Here is a 17,751-nt window from a genome sequence, read left to right as displayed (position 1 = left end):
ATTCATACAATTTAGCTAGGCCATTTTAGTTTCTCCTCTATTTGCTTCAAACGGTTTTTGCTTTATTTTGGCGAGTACACAAATGTCTATTTTTCGCGTTCTGCGCCTATATATCGCTGCCCCTTCGGTTGTGTGCTTCTTTTTTTGATTGTTTTAACGAACTCAGGTTGTTTTGACCATGAACCCCATCATAAGTTTCAAATGGCTCACGATTTTATTTCATTTTATTATTTTTTCCTTCTGCGAGTTTGGGGCAATGTTTGCGATAGAATGTGTTTCGGGGCTGTGGCTCCTCTTCGAATTACCGAGTTCGTTCCCTCACTTGGTTTATTCGCTTGTTTATTTAAATGGGCGGGCTATTTGAACTTATTTGACTTCGTTTTCACTCCGTCTTCTTTGTCCGATGCCCAGTTACTCCAAAACCTATTCTTGGGCATATAAATTTGTCATAATTTCGTTGGTTAGACGGCATAATTAACAGGCTCTCTGGCTATTGACCGAGCGCCAACGTTTCGTGACTGTATCTGTATCTGTATCCGAGTATCTCAGAGTATCTGTATCTGGGTATCTTTGTGTGTCGGCAGTGCGTGTATTTGCTTAGTAATTATAGACGTTAGAAGTCGCATATATAGGTGTCTGACTTGTCCGGGGCATTAAACGTGCCATCGAGTCGGTTTTTTCTCAAGGTTTAGGGCGTTAGTATTCCAATGGCCCCGAGGCTTAGTAGAGGCGGCTTTTTTCTCTCTGTTTTTTGTTTAGCTGCATGCCGAAATACAATAAAGAAAAAAGATTGCCTCTGATGGCCATTAAATTTGAATACGTTCGAAATTGCCGGACGAAAAGAAAGGGACCAGCATTTGTATTTGCGGGGGATTTTAACTTGTCGAAATTTGCATAACTGAGCCTAAGTGTTGGTTCAAATTCGCATAAGGGAAAACTTTGAGTTAACTTTGAGTTAACCGATTTGTATCTTTCCTTAGCCATAAGTGAAGGCAAGTAGATGCACGAGATAACAAAAGTATCTACTTTCTATCACCATAGGCATATGCCATAAACTGTATTTCTTTCCCAGGCTTGCTAAACTTTTACCCTTTTTTGTTTAAAAAAACTCCATCCGCTATAGATCAAATCATCTGCTTAACCCCATTTACTCACACCGACGCGGCAAAGTCAATTGTCAACATAAATGTCATCGGATGATAAACATACCTGGAACGACAAGAGTTAAAGGTTTACAACCGATTAATAAAGGTTTATATGGGGAGGGGAAAATCGCGACATGTAAGGGAATATTAAACAACATAAATAACATATTGTACAATGAGACTCAACAGTTTTGCAGCCTTTGCTTGATAAAGATCGCAGCATTGTGCATTGTATTGTTTTGCTTCTTTTTTTTTTTTTTTTTTTTTTGAGTACATAAAAGAGAGAAGATCCCCGGATGACATGCACCACCATAACCACCGTGAAGTCAATTGAAGTTGCTCGCACACAATGGCAACTGCGAAGGAAGCGAAATTAAATAAAAGCGCAGACATCGGCGACGGCTGCAAAAAGCAGATCAACATAAAAAGAAAATAAATCAAAAAGCGCTCAGTTTTTTATTTTTGCATAAAACCAACGGGAATGGCTGTAAAAAAACATACAAGTAGTCAGTCAGTTGCTTGCTCTGCTGATGCCGAATGAAACTTTTCACCATTTTGCATAACAATTTGTATCTTTCAGTGGAGCGCATTAAAGTCATACGGCAGAAAAAAAATTGTAAAAAAAAAACACAAAAATGAAAACGGAGTCAAGGGTCCAACTTTTACTCGTTGCTCAACATTAAATTTTTGCGAGAGGACAGACGGAGAAAAACCATGAAAAGGGATTGGGATGGGGCTTCCACTTCGATGAGGGGACAACCCTGAGTTTGCAAAAGTCCCCTCTGAACTTCCCTCCTTTTGGAGTCACCAGCCCGCTGAGATACTCAGATACAAAGATACGTGCACTCAGACGGCACGTTGCGTAACTTTAGGAAAGTTGAAAGTTCAAATTGAAGCAAAGCGGAACTAGTGATGAGGCTTAACTAATTCAATATGTAACGGATTGTTGTGGATGCATCTTTAAATAATTGATTGTCGCGGAAATGGGCTTAGCGGAATTTAAATTTTGAATAGTTTATCGATAGTTTGTGAATTTTAGATTGCAAATATGTCACACAGCGCGGAGTCAAGCAAGAACTTTAAATAATATTTTAGTAACTGGAGTTTGGTCAGTCGAAAATCGAAACATTCTTGCCTAAAATAATTCGAATGACTTCTATAATAAATATTTCCCTATACCCATGATCCACACTGTACATGCTCAACAATGTGTGGAAAGGGCGTAGCGTTCCGAAATTAACTCAAACTGTCGACAGACCCTGCAAAACGAAGCATTTGGTCAAAGGGTAAAAGAATGATGGTCAGGGAGGAGAGGTGGGTGGATAAAGAGTCAAGCAAATAATGGTTCAAAAGGGGGTTCCCGACAGAAGGAGATTCCCGGTTGCTGGAGCTCGAGTTTCAATTTAAATGCAACTGACATTAAATTTACTACTTTGCCACACTACATGCCACAGAGACTACTGCTGCGAGAGATGTGTCTGCCCGGCGAAAAAAGACGGCACTATAGCGGCAGAAAGAGAGGGCAGCACAAATAGGGGGAGCAGGAGAACAGGATTTGTGTTTGGCGGTGGTTCTGCTGGTTCCACTTCCCTTCTCATTCACGCCAGTACACAGTAACAAATATGTGTATGATCTATATAAGCAATCATACATTAATGCAAGTCAATGTAATATATTATGTAGTAATTCTTAGAGCTTCATGATTTTTGTTTTATATAATATATATTTAATTAATATTCTAAATGCATATAGAGAGAGAGAGAAGTTTGAACAGTGTATTCAGGCATTCGCTCCGCAAGTTTTGCAACTAAAGTTGAGACTTTGGGTGCGGTAAATTGGGAGGGGGGTGGTTGTGAGGGGGTGTGCCTGCACAGACATTGTTGCTGTGTGTCTGTTAAATAAATTTAATGAACTAGCGCAACCATAAAGCTTAACTTATCAAGAATGCCAAGCTGCAGGGGAAAGACTCCAACTGGAGTCGAAAACGAAACGAGCCGCAGTAAAAACTCCAAAAGGGGGGCAAAACTTTAAAATATTGCACAGTGGCGATCACAAATTTATCGATGGGCTTTAATAGGTAATGTTTGAGCATTTTTGAAAAGATACAGCAGCAGTAAAAAGGAAGAGATATGAGCTGTTTGCTAAAACCGCAAAGAAAATAAATTAATTACTTTGGCAAAATAGTTTAAATAACTCTTTCTTCTTACTCAAAGCCATAAAATTGGTGAACTTATTTTGCAGATTTGAACATTTTTGTAGTGTATTGAAGCCACTGTTCTGCTACAAACACACATAAGCCCAAAACAACCAACACTTTATCGTTAAACTCATTCGACTTGTTGTCCAATTGTGCAATAAACTAACAACGACAAATAATTGTAGAAAATGCAAATTTTTAAGGCAAAAGCGTAACACAAAAAAATGTTGAATGCAAAGAAGCCTGGAAAACGAACGCAATATATTGCGTGAGTCAGAATAAGTTCAGTGAACCAAGCTTAGGAATGTAGCAGAGGAAATAAATTCTATAACTATTAAGAAATCATAAATAATAAGTGTATCAATGTGTTTAATAATATACTTCCTTTTTCCCTCATATTTCTCCATCTTTTTCCCCATTTTTGTTGATAAAAGACTGTGTCGGAAAATGTGCCACATCCATTTGTCTGGTCTTTGTCCCTTTATTTTTCGACAAGAAAAAGTCTGGCCAGACCAGACGCCTTCAATCGTTAATCCATTCATTGGCGAGTGGGTGTCAGTTTGCAGTCAGTTTGAACTTTTCAAATGGAATTTTAAACAAATGAAATCAGCAGCACACTGCAACAGCCACAAAAGATAAAGACACGACTCCCAATCTGAATCCGAGTCTGAGTCTGAGGCAATTGAGATGAGAACTGGTTGACAAGACAGCGGCAACAGCAGAAACAACTGTCATTTGTTATTGTCTTTGTCCGTCACTTTGTTAGTCTACTGCACACTCCACTCCACTCCAAATTGCAGTTTTTATGGCTGGCAATGCACTGGGAGAAATAAAGGCCAAAGACTCCAGCACAAGCTTGGAATCTCAGGCCCTAAGTAGCTTACACATAAAGTAAACTACGTATAAATTCTATGATTAGTAGTAGTTGATCCCTTCAAAGCAAGGTTGATGCATTTTTAAGCATAATGTTTTCCTATGCTATTTCTCCAAGTGTTTCCTAGCAGCACCCACATTAGCGAGCTCAATAGTTTTGAAGCAGATTTCGTTGCCGTCGGACTTTATGATTTCCATTCATTTAGCGGCAAACAGGAAGAGAAAGTAATGCACTGCAGCGGCTTCAACTTCGTTTCAGTCTCGTCTCTGAATTCGACTGTGACTTGGACTTGGGGACTCTGGGGCGCTCTCACTTCATAAATTTACCCGGCAAGGTGTCAAGTCAATGCCAGAGTGCCCGAGAGCTGAGGACGCAGCTGAATCCGAATCGGAATCTGAATCTGAATCGGTATCCGAAGCAGAAGCAGAAGTTGGAGTTTCGGCCTGGGATTGGGTTTTGGGTTTTCTGTTTTCAGTTGTGAGTTGAGGCTTCGCCAGTTGCTGGCCGCCAAGTGAATGACAGTTGCCACCTTGAAAACGGCTGCCGTTGGTTTTTGTTATTTTTATAGCTGCTGCTGTTGTCTGCTGCTGCTGCTGTTGCGGCAGCTGTCGTCGCACCAGCGTCAAGCTTTCATTTAACCAAAGTCAGAGGGAGAAAGATTGAGTCGGTACACGGAAAAACACATTCACAACTTAGGATTGTCTTATCAAAATGCCTATTTACAATATCATTATTGATTTATTTAAATAATAAAATGACATTTGGAAAGGTAAATAGTCAGCAATATCAATCGACTTTTTAGCTTGTTGGCTCACATGTCGTATGCGCGATTTTAGCACCTCTGAAAAGCACCAAAAAGTGAATCACACACCAATGGTTTATGTTTTATTTTGTTTTGGCTCCGCTATTTTGTCTTTGCCATGTGTGTGCTGTTTGAAAGCAAATTTCATTTCAGTTTATTTCACTTCTTCATTTGATTTCATTTCGACGGCTGCCACACCAGGCCATCAACATCGACTCCCCCCGTCGCAGATACTTTCCTTTACTTTCATTTGAGTGAAAGATACTCGAAGACGCGGCTCCCACTCTTTCTTTTTTAGGCTCTCTGTGAATTGGAAGAGTGCTCTTTGCGCCGCTGGACGTTTTCATTTTTAGTGAAAAGGACCAATTTTAATTTCACATCGGCGTGCTTTCAAACACACACTCGTATATACGAATGCATATGTATATATCCACTGTGAAGCTGTGAAGTTAATTATATGTGCATGGCTATCTGGCAGCTGCATTTGCTTGCCGCTCATTTGTAAAAGTATCTTATAGATAAACAGGAAGTGAGTTCCATTGGCCGTGGATGCCGCTTTTTGTTGTATTTCATTTTAGTTTTCCGCAAGAAAAGTTCACTTCACTTTTACTTGCAATACGGTTTCATTTTCTCTGTGCAGATTAGCGCTGTTTTTCAAATTGCATTTTCCAATGGGCTTTTTTTTTTGTTTTTTTTTTTGCCTATTCACGGGTGGGCGTTTTGGCCGAAAATCGTTGGGAGAAAGGCTCGATTTAATAGCTTCATTGTGAGTTGAATGGATGAGGAAAAGTTGGCAAATTAAATGGCTCGTTTGTGTACAAAATGTATTGCGATTTCGGATTTAATAAGCAGCCAATTTTAATGTGGCAGCTTATGCTGTATTTAACATCATGGCTTGTAATAAATGGTTTTGGCCTTGCGGTTTAATAATGATGTATGTACTAATTTTAAAACAAACGGATCGAGGGATATATTTAAAAGGAAGTAACACTTTTAATTTATCCGAAGTATAAACATTTCCCAGCTTTAACTACAATTTCCCAGTAACTCATTCAGTTTTTCAGATTTTCCCCTGAGCTCGCATAATCAGCTCCATCTGCAGCTTACAAGCTAAGTAAATACTTTCTAACAACTATCAAATTTCACAGGCCGGCAAAGTGTTAAATTCTCGACAAGCGATGCAGGTGAAGCGATAGGCGCGGTTAACAAGAATTCTCCATCTCGCTCTACGAGGTGAAAGCGCCAGAGATTAGATGGCATAATTTTCACGCTTTTCCGCTAAAAGAGAAGAGCTTCCCTTCAGACCTGACAAAGCAGCTCGCAAGTGGAAACTGAAAACTGAGAACTGATTTATTATACAAATTAAAAAAGCGACCGCAAAGAGGCAGGAAAAACCTTTAGTAATTAGTGAGAACTTTGCGCCGTGTCATGCAAATGAGGGGAGATGGCAGAAGGGACGATAGAAAATGATGAACACCAGATCAAAGTGGATAGATAAATAGTAGCGAAGCGAGCCCAAGATATAATGGAAGCGATTAGCAACAATAAAAAGCCGTTGATGTGCCGGGCCAGACCCGGGCCCAGATTATACATATTCAAAAGCGAGCTGGAGGAGCGCTGGAAGCGGCCATATAAGTTGAGACGACATTAAGTAGCTACAAGATACACACTCTAAACCGCAGCTCTGCTCTTGAGATACTTTTGGACACGAAGCGGAAACACAGTCAAGCCACCGCAAAGAATCGAGGAACGATCAACGAGGATCGCTGCCAGTGTTGGCCGAGGGAAAATCAAAAAGGTGGCTGAAGTAATTGGTAATAATATTTACTATATTACAGACGAACAACAAAATACTTGATCATCGGGAGATTAGTTCTGCAAATCAAGAAACTTGAATTCGTAAGTATTAACGTATATAAGTTGTGCTTCAAGCTGTTCAAGTTCATCAGCAGCTAGAAAATGGCCATATTGGTATCTCAGTCATACGGACAAACGGACTGAAACAGAAGGCACGCCTTTGAGCGACTTAACTCTTTGGCTACATCATAAATTTTTAATGTGAGGATGTGCAGAGAGATGCAACCACAAAAAAGACAGGCGACAGAGCACCAGCAGCAGCAACAAAAACAAATGGAGACAAGCAGTCGGGATAGCGTATCTCAAAGATACAAATTACAAGCGGTAGACATTGAGATTGAGGCCCCGGCAACACAACAAGAGCAATAAATAAACAACGCCGATATACGGAGGTAGTAGCATGAAAATGATTAAAAGAGCTAAAGACCATGTCTCCGCGGCGTTTCATTCCGCTTCGTTTCAGGGCCACCGGATGAAACGCAGCGGCAATGGAACGAATAATTTATGCAAATTTCGAGGAAGTTGAAACGTGCGAAAGAAAACGGTATGACACCCGAATCGCAAAATGCACCCAAAATTGGGAAAACGGGGGGAAAGAAAGAAGGGCCTCCGTCTCTGGGGTCTGTCATCATTTTTGTCACGCACATCGCCGTTTGAAGGCTTTTCTCTGCGCTGTCAGCTCTGCTGTCTGCTGTCTTCTTTCGATGAAGACTCCTCTTCTGGCGTTTCTTCAGCTTCTTCATTTTCTACAGCTGCTTGGCTTCTTTGTTTCCCTTTGTTGCTTTGAATGCCGCCTGCTACTCGAATTCAATTTGTTAAGCTTTTAAGCGTGCCGGAACGAAACGAATTGGAATGGAACACTTAAGTCAGGGCACAGTGGGACAAAACGTTAGGATTTCGATTAATAATTTCATTTAAATAGAGTGTTTCTTTTGATAATCGGGTTCAATCAAGCTAGCTATTAAGCAAACTTCATTTATTTACAAAATGTTTTTATTTGCGTTTATATATTCCTTGAATCTCTTGGCAAGCCGTATTCCGATTTAAAAGCTGATGATTTCTCTGATAATTTAGTTTGCCCCTGGACCACTGTACTCTCAGACGGCGTCAGTTTTCACCGGGGCACTCATAAATCGCTTGTACCGTGCTCGGGCTGCTTATGTTGTTACCGCTGACTCTTGTAGGGCTCTCGTGAACTGTCCGGCTGTCCGTAAGTATCTTTCGGATTTATGCATTGTTTATGTTGAAATCCACAGCGTGGCTATGTTTGGTGAGCTCTGTCCGTTGTCCATTGATTTCAATTATAACCCAGATTCATTAATGCAGTTTACTTAAACCCCTGACATCAGGCACATATGTATACGTAAATATGTACGGTGCTCTCTTTTCGGCCTTTTAGCTCACTTTTTGAGGTTGGCTTAGCTTGGGTTGGCGGTCCGCAATCTCATTGTCAGATAATTATCACTGGGGCGGGTGTGCGTGTGTGTACTTTTGGAAACCCTGACCTGAAACGCTTTTTTTCTGTTTACTTTAGCTTAGTCCACTGTGTGCACTCTAATGTGCGTGTGTCTCGCACGTAACTGTGGTCTATTTGCAGTTCAACTTCCCTAATTCGAAACTCTTAAATAATATTTAGAAATATTGAAAGGGGCCTCTACAGTGTGCATGTGATCTACATACTCCCTACTCTGTCCTCATTTTTGGATTTAGTAAGCCACATCGATTATGGAAGACAGGAAATCCACCAACGATGTACAAGGAATAGCGCTTTGCTATCAAAATCGATATGTGAACAAAGGCAATTACAGATAATAGGTGATAGGGTTGGGGCCATATCGGTTTGTGGTCGCTCGCATATAATTAGTATTCAATACACATGGCGCACTCACATATTCCATAAGACAGCCGTTCTGCGTGACACAACCCTACAGTTTTCAGATCCTGGACAAATCCTGCATCTCCTTTACCTTTTCATAATATTTGTACCGCTGTTGCTGGAATGTATATATATTTTCTGTATATTTCCCCCTTTTCGTTCGGAGCGTCGACCATGAAAAGCCCAATGATAAACGAGCCCCAACCAACAGTAACAACAACCAGCTCGACGAAAATTGTAGTTGATGACCTCAGATAGACACTTTCAAGGATACGACAAAACGACGTCAGAGAAGGTTGTTGTTCTTGTTGTTGTTGTTGCTGCTGCTGCTGTTGCTGTTGCCGCTCGCATTAACCAAGCAAAGGTTAAAGGTACCAACAACAACAATAACAACAGCAACCATCAAAATTACTACCACTGCGTCGGGTATTACAAGGTTAGAACGTTGCTCGACTCTCAGTCTCAGTTGAGTTGAGTTCAGTTGGCCTGGGTTTTACTGTTCCCATCGCCCAGTGGCCAGTGAAATGAAATACCTACGGCCAACCCGAGACAGACCAAGGGAATAAGCGAATTAAAAAATGAAACAGATGACAACGGCGATGGTTTCACGAGTCGAAGATCCTATACCCTTCCAAAGTCGGTCGTCAGTGGGAAATAAAGATCCTTTTAAAGGTGCGCTTACACATCGAATATAAAACCGATATGCTTTATTTATCATGTTGATTTATTTAAAGAAGATTTTAAAAGCACTTAAATTCGGTATATTTCTTTCGTTTAATACGTATACTTTATATTCTTCCTATTTTATCCACACAATGTGCTAATTGTACATATTGTACTAATAAAAATTTAACCTTGAAATTAAGTTTATCCAAAGAACACACTTGCTTCTCAAAATCATGCATCCAAATACTTTCTTAACTTTGAACTTTATAGGACACATGGTCTTCATAAGCTGAGCGCAAAAAGTATTGGACCGCGTAAATTACAATGAGCGAGACAGGGGGCCCCAAAGAGAGGGAGGGAAAGAGAGACAGTGGCTAGCAACAGGCAGTCGACAGCAACAAAACGAGCGTAATAATAGTAGTAATGAAATAGAAGCGCAACTGTGGGCAGGGCTGCACTGGACAGGGGCGGGGGCAAAGGGGTCCCGCTTGAAGGAGGAGGAACGATTGCATTAATCAAAGGAGGAGAAGCCTCTACATATATAAACCATCTGGTGCGATTCAAGTGAATCAAATAATTGTAGTTTGCGAATGGAAATTATAAGGAAGCCAAACAAGACAAAAGTGGGAGGTGAAAAGGCGGAACGAAGAGGGAAACAACATCATTTGGGCGTTTCAACATCTAAAGATTGATATAGTCTAAGAAAAATACGAAAAAAATCAACAAGAACTATTATCAATCGTTTCACTATTTCTAAAACAGAACTTGTGGATTCGTGTAGCCACATAAAAGTGTTTATGAGCGAAACTTCCTTGAGTTGTGCACGATTGAAATCCATTTATTCGGTTCATAATCTATTAAATAAACAGCGTAGGCGCTGTTTCAGTTCTATTAAAACTGCAATTAGGCCATGTGGCATTGAATCACATATATCATTAAAATCCATTAAAACTTTACAGAAATATGTAATTTCGATTTCTATGGTCAGCACATTTTTCCTTATTGCACTTACGATGTGAACACGAATTTAGAAACTTGATTCAATACCCAAATAGAATAAATCTGCTTAGTTTCAAAATTTCTGTGCAAGCGTATCGTAACATTTCGTTTGATAATATTACATCTCGTACTCAACACATTTTCTGCCATTACCCAATTGCTTTGTTTTCATAGCTTATCGAATGATTTCCATAAGCAGAGCAATTCGATTTCCCAAGTGTTCAATCAGCTCATAGATCGATTTTTGTATATTTTCCCGTTCCAACCAACCACCTACAACTGTTTATTGGAAATGCCATAATTAAAATACTCGCAGCTACGCAAGATGAATGTTGTGTACACCGAAAACAACCACTTATAGCAGGCCCAAAAGTGGAGACAAAAAGGCATGGAAGGCGGCATCAGAATTCAGTTTTCAGAATTAGGTCAAGTTTCGGTTTTATTGCCCCAGCCCGTGGGTGAGAAGTGTGTTTTCGTTGGGGGAACTTAACTTCACTACTCTGATTCGTCTGAATCGTCTGATTCGTTCCCCAGGGCACACACCCGGGATGCTCTGCATGCGTGTATAATTTTCTTTGATTAAATCATAAAATATGCAAAAATACAAAGCCAGAGAAATAAATGTACAACAAAAGTTTTTTCGGTGCCCAAAAAGGCGGAAACTAGGTCAGAGTTTGGGGCTGGTTGACCCAAAAAAAAAAGAGAACTCAAAAACAGAGACAACAGCACAGCAGCAGCGATTCCGGTGTGTTGAGAGTTATTTTGTGGTTACCAAGCTGTCTCACACGGCGTATGCGTAATATAGACAATTTCTGCGGAAGGCTGTTGCGTATGTCCGATTAAAAATACGCAAGTGAAACCAGCAATTTGAAATAGTAGTATCTGTTATGTGTAGCCCTTCCAAGAATTACTTAGGTAGAAAATAAAATTTTTTTGTTTAGGTTACAGTTAGGTAAGCACAACATTCAAGCCACATTAGGTGTCCTTTGGGGTAAACAGCTTTGTTAATATTAAAGTTGAATATCAATTATTTTAAGTACAATATTAACTTGATAATACCAGGAAAATCAAGTAAAAAAGTAGTTAAAAAGTCTACGTCTGTTGAGAATACTCCTCAAGATCAGCTCGAACCGGACTCAATACAAAAGTGACACATTTTGGCCAACTTCTTAGCACTGCTCCCGAGGCCTAAAAGGTCAAGCTACCAAGCTTAAATCAGCGGCAGCTGAGGCAGCGAACAGAGGCAGTTGCAGTGGCAGCTTTCAGCATTGAGAGGAGGCGAAACGACCCCCGGCAGAAGGCGAGTGGCGGGGCAATTAGCGCGCAATTGACCTACATTGGGGCAACATTAATGGTGTCAATAGTAAACGAGACTGCGACGACAACTCGCTGCCGCTCAGCTCTGCTCCGCTCTGCTCTGCTCAGTTGAGTTGAGTTCAGTTTGGGTTTGCTATAGTTCAGCGAGCAAAACACAAAATACAAAAAGAGAAAAAAAAAATAGTACAAAAACTGTTCAATGTTTATGCACGCACACTCAAATTTATAAGTAAACCAAGGGAGCCGCCGCAGCATAAATTCCAAGTGCAATCAGCGTAGGAAAACAAATTACACACTTTTCAAATTATGCCTCACCTTCGGAAAAGTCTGAAACATAATCTTGCGCCGAAACGAAAACCTTGCCCGGCGCATTCGCTTCGCAGCAATTATTTCTGTCAGTGTCGCCTGAGTGTGACGTCAGCGCACATTGGGGCACTAGGAAGCGATCGCTTGGCGATCACTTTTGTAGCTTTGAAATGGGCAAATAGAATGGGGAAGTACACACAAAGCTAATGGGGTCTGTGCAGTAGCTCAATGCCCTTCCAAAGAGCATGGATGTATCTTTTGTTAGATGCCCTAGAAAATTTAATTGGACCAAAACTCTCAAGGACCTAAGAAATTTTTAAAGCTTAGACCTTATTATTTAACATAATTGGCTACTGAAAATAACTAACTTACTACTTTTCTATAAGTTATTTTGTTTGAAAATAATAAAGTAACATTTCTCGTTATTGTTTTCAAAAAATGTTTCCAATTTTTTAGACAGTAACGATGCCTATTTGGAGAAGGCTTTGAATGTCGGCCTTTAAAATAATGAGTTTTTTTCTCAAGTGCGAGAAGATTACAAGCAATAAAAGAATCTTGGCCAAGCAATTGAAGGCGTTGCATTTTGTGGCGAAATGCGTGCGATGTTTTTTTGGCGCTCGAGTTTTAATTTTTTTGTTGTTCATATATTTTGGACGCTGAGGAGACAAGCCCCCCACCCTCAGCAGCGACGTCGGCAGAGGTGGGAGCAGAGCGACAGAGGCGTCGGCAGAGCAGCAGCATGTAAGTTGTACACGATAAATGAGAAATGAGGTTACCTACTTTTTAAGAAGGTCAATACGACCCAAAACAAATGAGCGAGGCAACGCCAGGCAGCGACGTCGGCAGAGGCTGGGGCAGCAGAGAGACAGAGCGAGAGAGAACCAACAGCAGAGAGCGAGGGAGAGAGCGAGAGAAGCAAAGCTCAGTGACCATGTGAGCAGCGGCGGCGTCGACTGCGCTGCCAGCGTAGCATACCACAAACATTACAGCAAACGTTTTCAATGAAAATAAAAGTAGTACACGCTGCCGACAGCTGAGGCTGACGCCGCAGTAGGCGACGGCAGCGCCGTCGTCGTCGCAGTCCGCGTTGGCGGCATGTAAGTGGTGTCCAAAGTTGGTGACGAATTCGGGGCTAAGATTTCGATTTCTGTGGCCACATGCGAGGGCGACTGCGCAGCCAGCGTTGCGAGGGCGCGGCCAAGGTGCACTGCAGAAAATAGGGATTCCTAGCAACCACTACATACATACATACATGTATAACGCGATTTAGGGTACTTAAGGATCTTTTTACAAAGATCTTTGAGCTATAAAGATGGCTCAGACTAACAGGATCACTGGATAAACGATCATCTTTACCGATAATCAATGATAGTCTGCAAAGTACGTTAAGTTATGGAGTTAATTATGTTAGTTAATTAAAATCCGCCATAAATCCGGTTATACAACCGATTATACCCCATTTAATAGATCTTAAACAGTAACCAATGGTATGTAGTATCTTCTATTTCGTTTGTTGTAACAACAAAGTAACGCATTTCTTAGCAACGTTAGAAACACCTATACATTCCTTTTTTAATTACATTTCAGACATCATTTTGTAACCAAGAGATTGGCACCTCAGCTGACACCTCCAAAGCAACCGACCGACCGCTTGTAACGAGGCTAAATCGGAGCAGAGGCCGGGCAGCGACGGCGACTGCGACGCGTTGGTATCGAGCACGCCGCCAACGCTTTTCAGTTCAGCCAGCTGCACTCTTGTCGCTGGGCAGCGCTGCCTTGGCTCGGCTGCAGCTCTGCCGACGCTCTGCTCCGCTGCGTTGTTTTGCGTTTTGCTTTTAGCCTCCACCTCCTTTTGACTGTGTGCATTGTTTCGTCGCGTTTTGTTGTAAACATTTCTGTTTGTTGTTTCGCATTCGAATGTTTGAATGCGATTGCGGATTGCGAATTGCGGGTGAGAATGAAGTGCTGTAATTGAGATTGGTTGCGATTGGGCCGCTTAAGCAAATCCAAATTAACGGCCAAATGAAGGCGACTAATAATTGAGCCATTACATATTTGATTACAATCCATTACATTTTTTTTTTTAAATAAGACAACTGTAAATTGCTTGAGATACTTCCTCTTTCACATTATTTCATTTATCTCCTTCAAACACTCCATAAGTTCCTTGCTTAGCCTTCGAAAACCAACAAATTATCAGAAACTTTGCACATTCCATATGTTTCCAATAGTCCATTCAACTTTGAAACGTTTGCATCGCTATTGCTCATTTTGTCAGCCTTCAAATACCGATAAATATCAGGGGCATTTATATTTGGTTCTACCAAACAGTCGAACAACATCCAGCTATAAAATTGTGTATTTCATTTTCGATTTCTGATTAAAGGCAACATAAACCCCAATGCAAAATTCTAATTGAAATACCATTGCCATCGGACTGTCAAAGACGTCACTGATAATGTAAAGTTGCGATAGCTCGGATGAGGTTCTTGAAAAAATTGGGTTGTGAGCTGTAAATGTATCTGTATCTGTTTCTGCATGAGAATCCAATAATTTCGCCTCGACCCATATCTCATCATAATACCCTTGGTACGGTTAACCAATTAGGCAGCCAGCTGATAGGCCTACAAAGTATGTACATACATATGTAGATATATCTATATGGCCAACAAAATATTTGAATCAATAAGTTAGTTAGGTTCCCTTCCACCCACAAAAGCACACACCTCTCCGTTTCGAGTCCATGTGAGTGTTAGCCAGTTGTGAAGGCATGAGGGTCAATGATTGTAGCTTCGTTGCGGGTGGCTGACAACAACAGCCACAACAACCTTAGACACACATAAACACACACACACACACAGAGGCGACAACACCCACACAGGCACACTTGAATTGTGTCATTGTTATCGGGCGCGGAATCGTGAGTTTTGTGGCATGAACATTGAAATGAAATCATGTCATCGATATAAATATAGAACGCGAATGTTTTGGGCTCTTTTCACCACGCTCTCTACCCTTTATCAATCGGAAACGCAAGAGCTTGAGGGTCTCTGCCTGAATGAAAATTATGGATTGGCCTATTACGGTAAAACCTTCACTCTCAGTGACCACATTGATTTCCCCATCCCCAGTAAACTTGATAAAACCATGGGACCTAAAAGCTCTTCAACAGGTTCGCCATCAACTTACACAGTCTGTCTGTCAATCTCAGTGTCACAAATGCGACAAACTCAAAGAACCTTGGATGCCGAACGGCATATTGAATGTGTCAGGAAAAGGTATTGGGTAATATTTGGAAAACGTCATCTTCTGGTCGGTGAAATTCCTCAGCTAAGCCCATTGTTGGGTAACTTGAAATTAAAATAAAGACACTGGGTAGCCTATCAAGGATATTGTTAAAATTAAACGAGTATATGCTTATTATAATCATTCTTTGTATTTAAATTTATAACGAAATCATTAGGAAATCATAAGCTATGACGGGAGAATTGAGAAATTGAACTGCATTATGCATAATAATGTGGTATAACTTGTTCATATTGCTGGCAAATGCAAGGAAGTTCCACTTGATTATGAATATAGATACATTTGTAGCAACTATAGAGTCAACTCAAATTGCCCTCATATGCCTGGTCCCGCAAAGGTTTTCACATTGAAATATTATCAATAGCAAAACGCTTTTGTAACCCATGATTACATCAAACAAACGGGCAGACATACAAACACACTCGAAGGCAGAGGCATGTAATTGTAATTACAAATGGAAACACCTTCGCACAAAATAGAAAGAAAAAAAAACAAGAAAAACTAAGTACAACAACTACAAAGAGCTGGCACACACTTCCTCATAGACAATTAGAAAAAAAATAGCTTCAGCTACAACAATTGATATACCCCGTTACAAAAACAAAACATAAACAAAGTGGGAGAGAGATTACTATAGTGCACATGTGCGCCCTGCTTCTTCTTCCTCTCCCTCTCTCGCTTCCACCCGTAGCAAATTCACCTTCGGTCAAATGAATTAAAATGAATTAGCACGAGGCTTGCATGCTCACTCGCTCACACGCCCATTTTTCCTCTCGCCCTCTCTTTCACAGAGCGAAAGATCACTCAAATCCATTTGCCACTTTCTCTCTATAAATGGTGAAAATCGGGAATCCAATGCTATAAACATTTGGAAATCCGAATCCGTGAAAGTAAAGCGCACAAGGGCCAATTTTGCCTCTCACTCACTGCAACCAAAGCCCTTCAAAGGGTTATATCTCTACCTCTTTCTCTGTCTCTCTCTCTCTTGGATAAAAAAAAGGTTAAAAATTGCAAGATTAAACATTTTTTTTTTACTTTATTTAGTGAATAGCTTGAAATGAGAATAAGTATACACAATTGAAATCCCTTTATATTATTATTTTCATTTTCCGTGAATATGTACGTATTACTTTTTCATACACTGAATGCATTTCCATTATTTTCCTCGTATTTCATTACACTTTTTGAAAGCGAGGGGTCAGGCGATATTTATCTGCCATATGGTTTGCACTTGACTATAACGGTAATTACATCTAGGCACGGCATTGCCCCTGAATTTTAATGCAATGCACACACACGAGCGCATCAAATGTTGCACATTTCGTTTGATTGTTTCCTCGATTTCGCGCACTCGCCTTGCTTTTTGTTATTGCCGATGTGTTTTTCATAGCTTAACGGTAATCACCGTTTGCGACGACATTGAATTTTCGTTACTAGCGTGGGCATCACTAATTGGTCCGTAAAGATCATCGAATCCAATGGATGTTTTTACATTTCCTGTTTATATACGTATGTATCTATAGAATCCCAAATAACTATACAAATTAGAACCAGATCCATTATCTGAGAGTTCTTTTTTAGCGATAAGAATAGAAAGAAACACAAATTACGGCGATCCTATATCAATAAAACTTGTGCAAGCTGTTCGAGATTTATGGGTTAAATGAATTGTGAATTCCATGATTTGACTAAAGTGTAATTTAAAAGCAGCTATCAAATGGTAGTTCTTACCTGGCTAGAGCCATTCTAACATGAGATAGCCCTCCAAGAGGCAACGCCAGGGTATCCACTTTGAAGATTTTTCTTCTACAACTGCCCACACGGAACTCAAATGGAAAATCAAAACGTTTGCTTTGAGTTTTCCAATTTGCCGACGATTTTGTTTTAATTGGTTTACTAAATTATAGATAATTCTCGATATTGGCACTTTTCAAAGATCTTGTATTAATTGTTAGCACATAAACGTCATCTTGCTTTTAATCTGGGTAATACAAGGAGAATTTAGTGAGGATTTAAGGTATTAACACAAAGTTAATAATAGCTTGACTTTGGAGTTTTAATAACAACGACAGCACGCCTTGAAATATGCAATGTTTTGATCAAACGCCTCGGCCAACAATGAAAATTGAGATACGCTTTAATACAAAGAATACCATGAAATGGCACATCAATTTTATCACATTCAATTGCGAGGCGAACGTGTGCGACCATATAATGACCAAGTTCGGTGCAACCCGTCGTATACGTGATATTTGCACGCGAAATTATCAAAAAAGTCAAACAGCTCACAAATATAATCGCGTCTCTGTCACTCGCAGTCACACCGAAAGAGAAGGGTGAAAAAACCAGCGCACTGCGTTCAATGCCAAATCAAAATAAAAATAAAGCCAGCAACAAAAGATACTG

The 17,751-nt window shown here is 40.3% G+C and overlaps 1 protein-coding gene across 3 annotated transcripts in view; it reads right to left on the bottom strand.

Moving 5' to 3' along the window:
• LOC6552623 (protein roadkill) overlaps nucleotides 1-17,751 on the bottom strand; it is a 59,683-nt gene that overhangs the window by 34,773 nt on the left and 7,159 nt on the right. For 2 of the 3 annotated variants that reach the window (XM_026979020.1, XM_026979017.1), the window contains exon 2: nucleotides 17,077-17,326. The exons of the other annotated variant lie outside the window; for it this stretch is intronic. In XM_026979020.1, the coding sequence (XP_026834821.1) occupies nucleotides 17,077-17,090 (14 nt within the window). In that variant the 5' untranslated portion in view covers nucleotides 17,091-17,326. The remainder of the gene's footprint in view (nucleotides 1-17,076; nucleotides 17,327-17,751) is intronic. 3 annotated transcript variants of the gene reach the window in all.

This window comes from Drosophila erecta, unplaced genomic scaffold (assembly GCF_003286155.1).
Source record: "Drosophila erecta strain 14021-0224.00,06,07 unplaced genomic scaffold, DereRS2 tig00000000-arrow-pilon, whole genome shotgun sequence".
NCBI classification, from domain to species: Eukaryota; Metazoa; Arthropoda; class Insecta; order Diptera; family Drosophilidae; genus Drosophila; species Drosophila erecta.
This window is presented reverse-complemented; position numbering and strand designations above follow the sequence as displayed.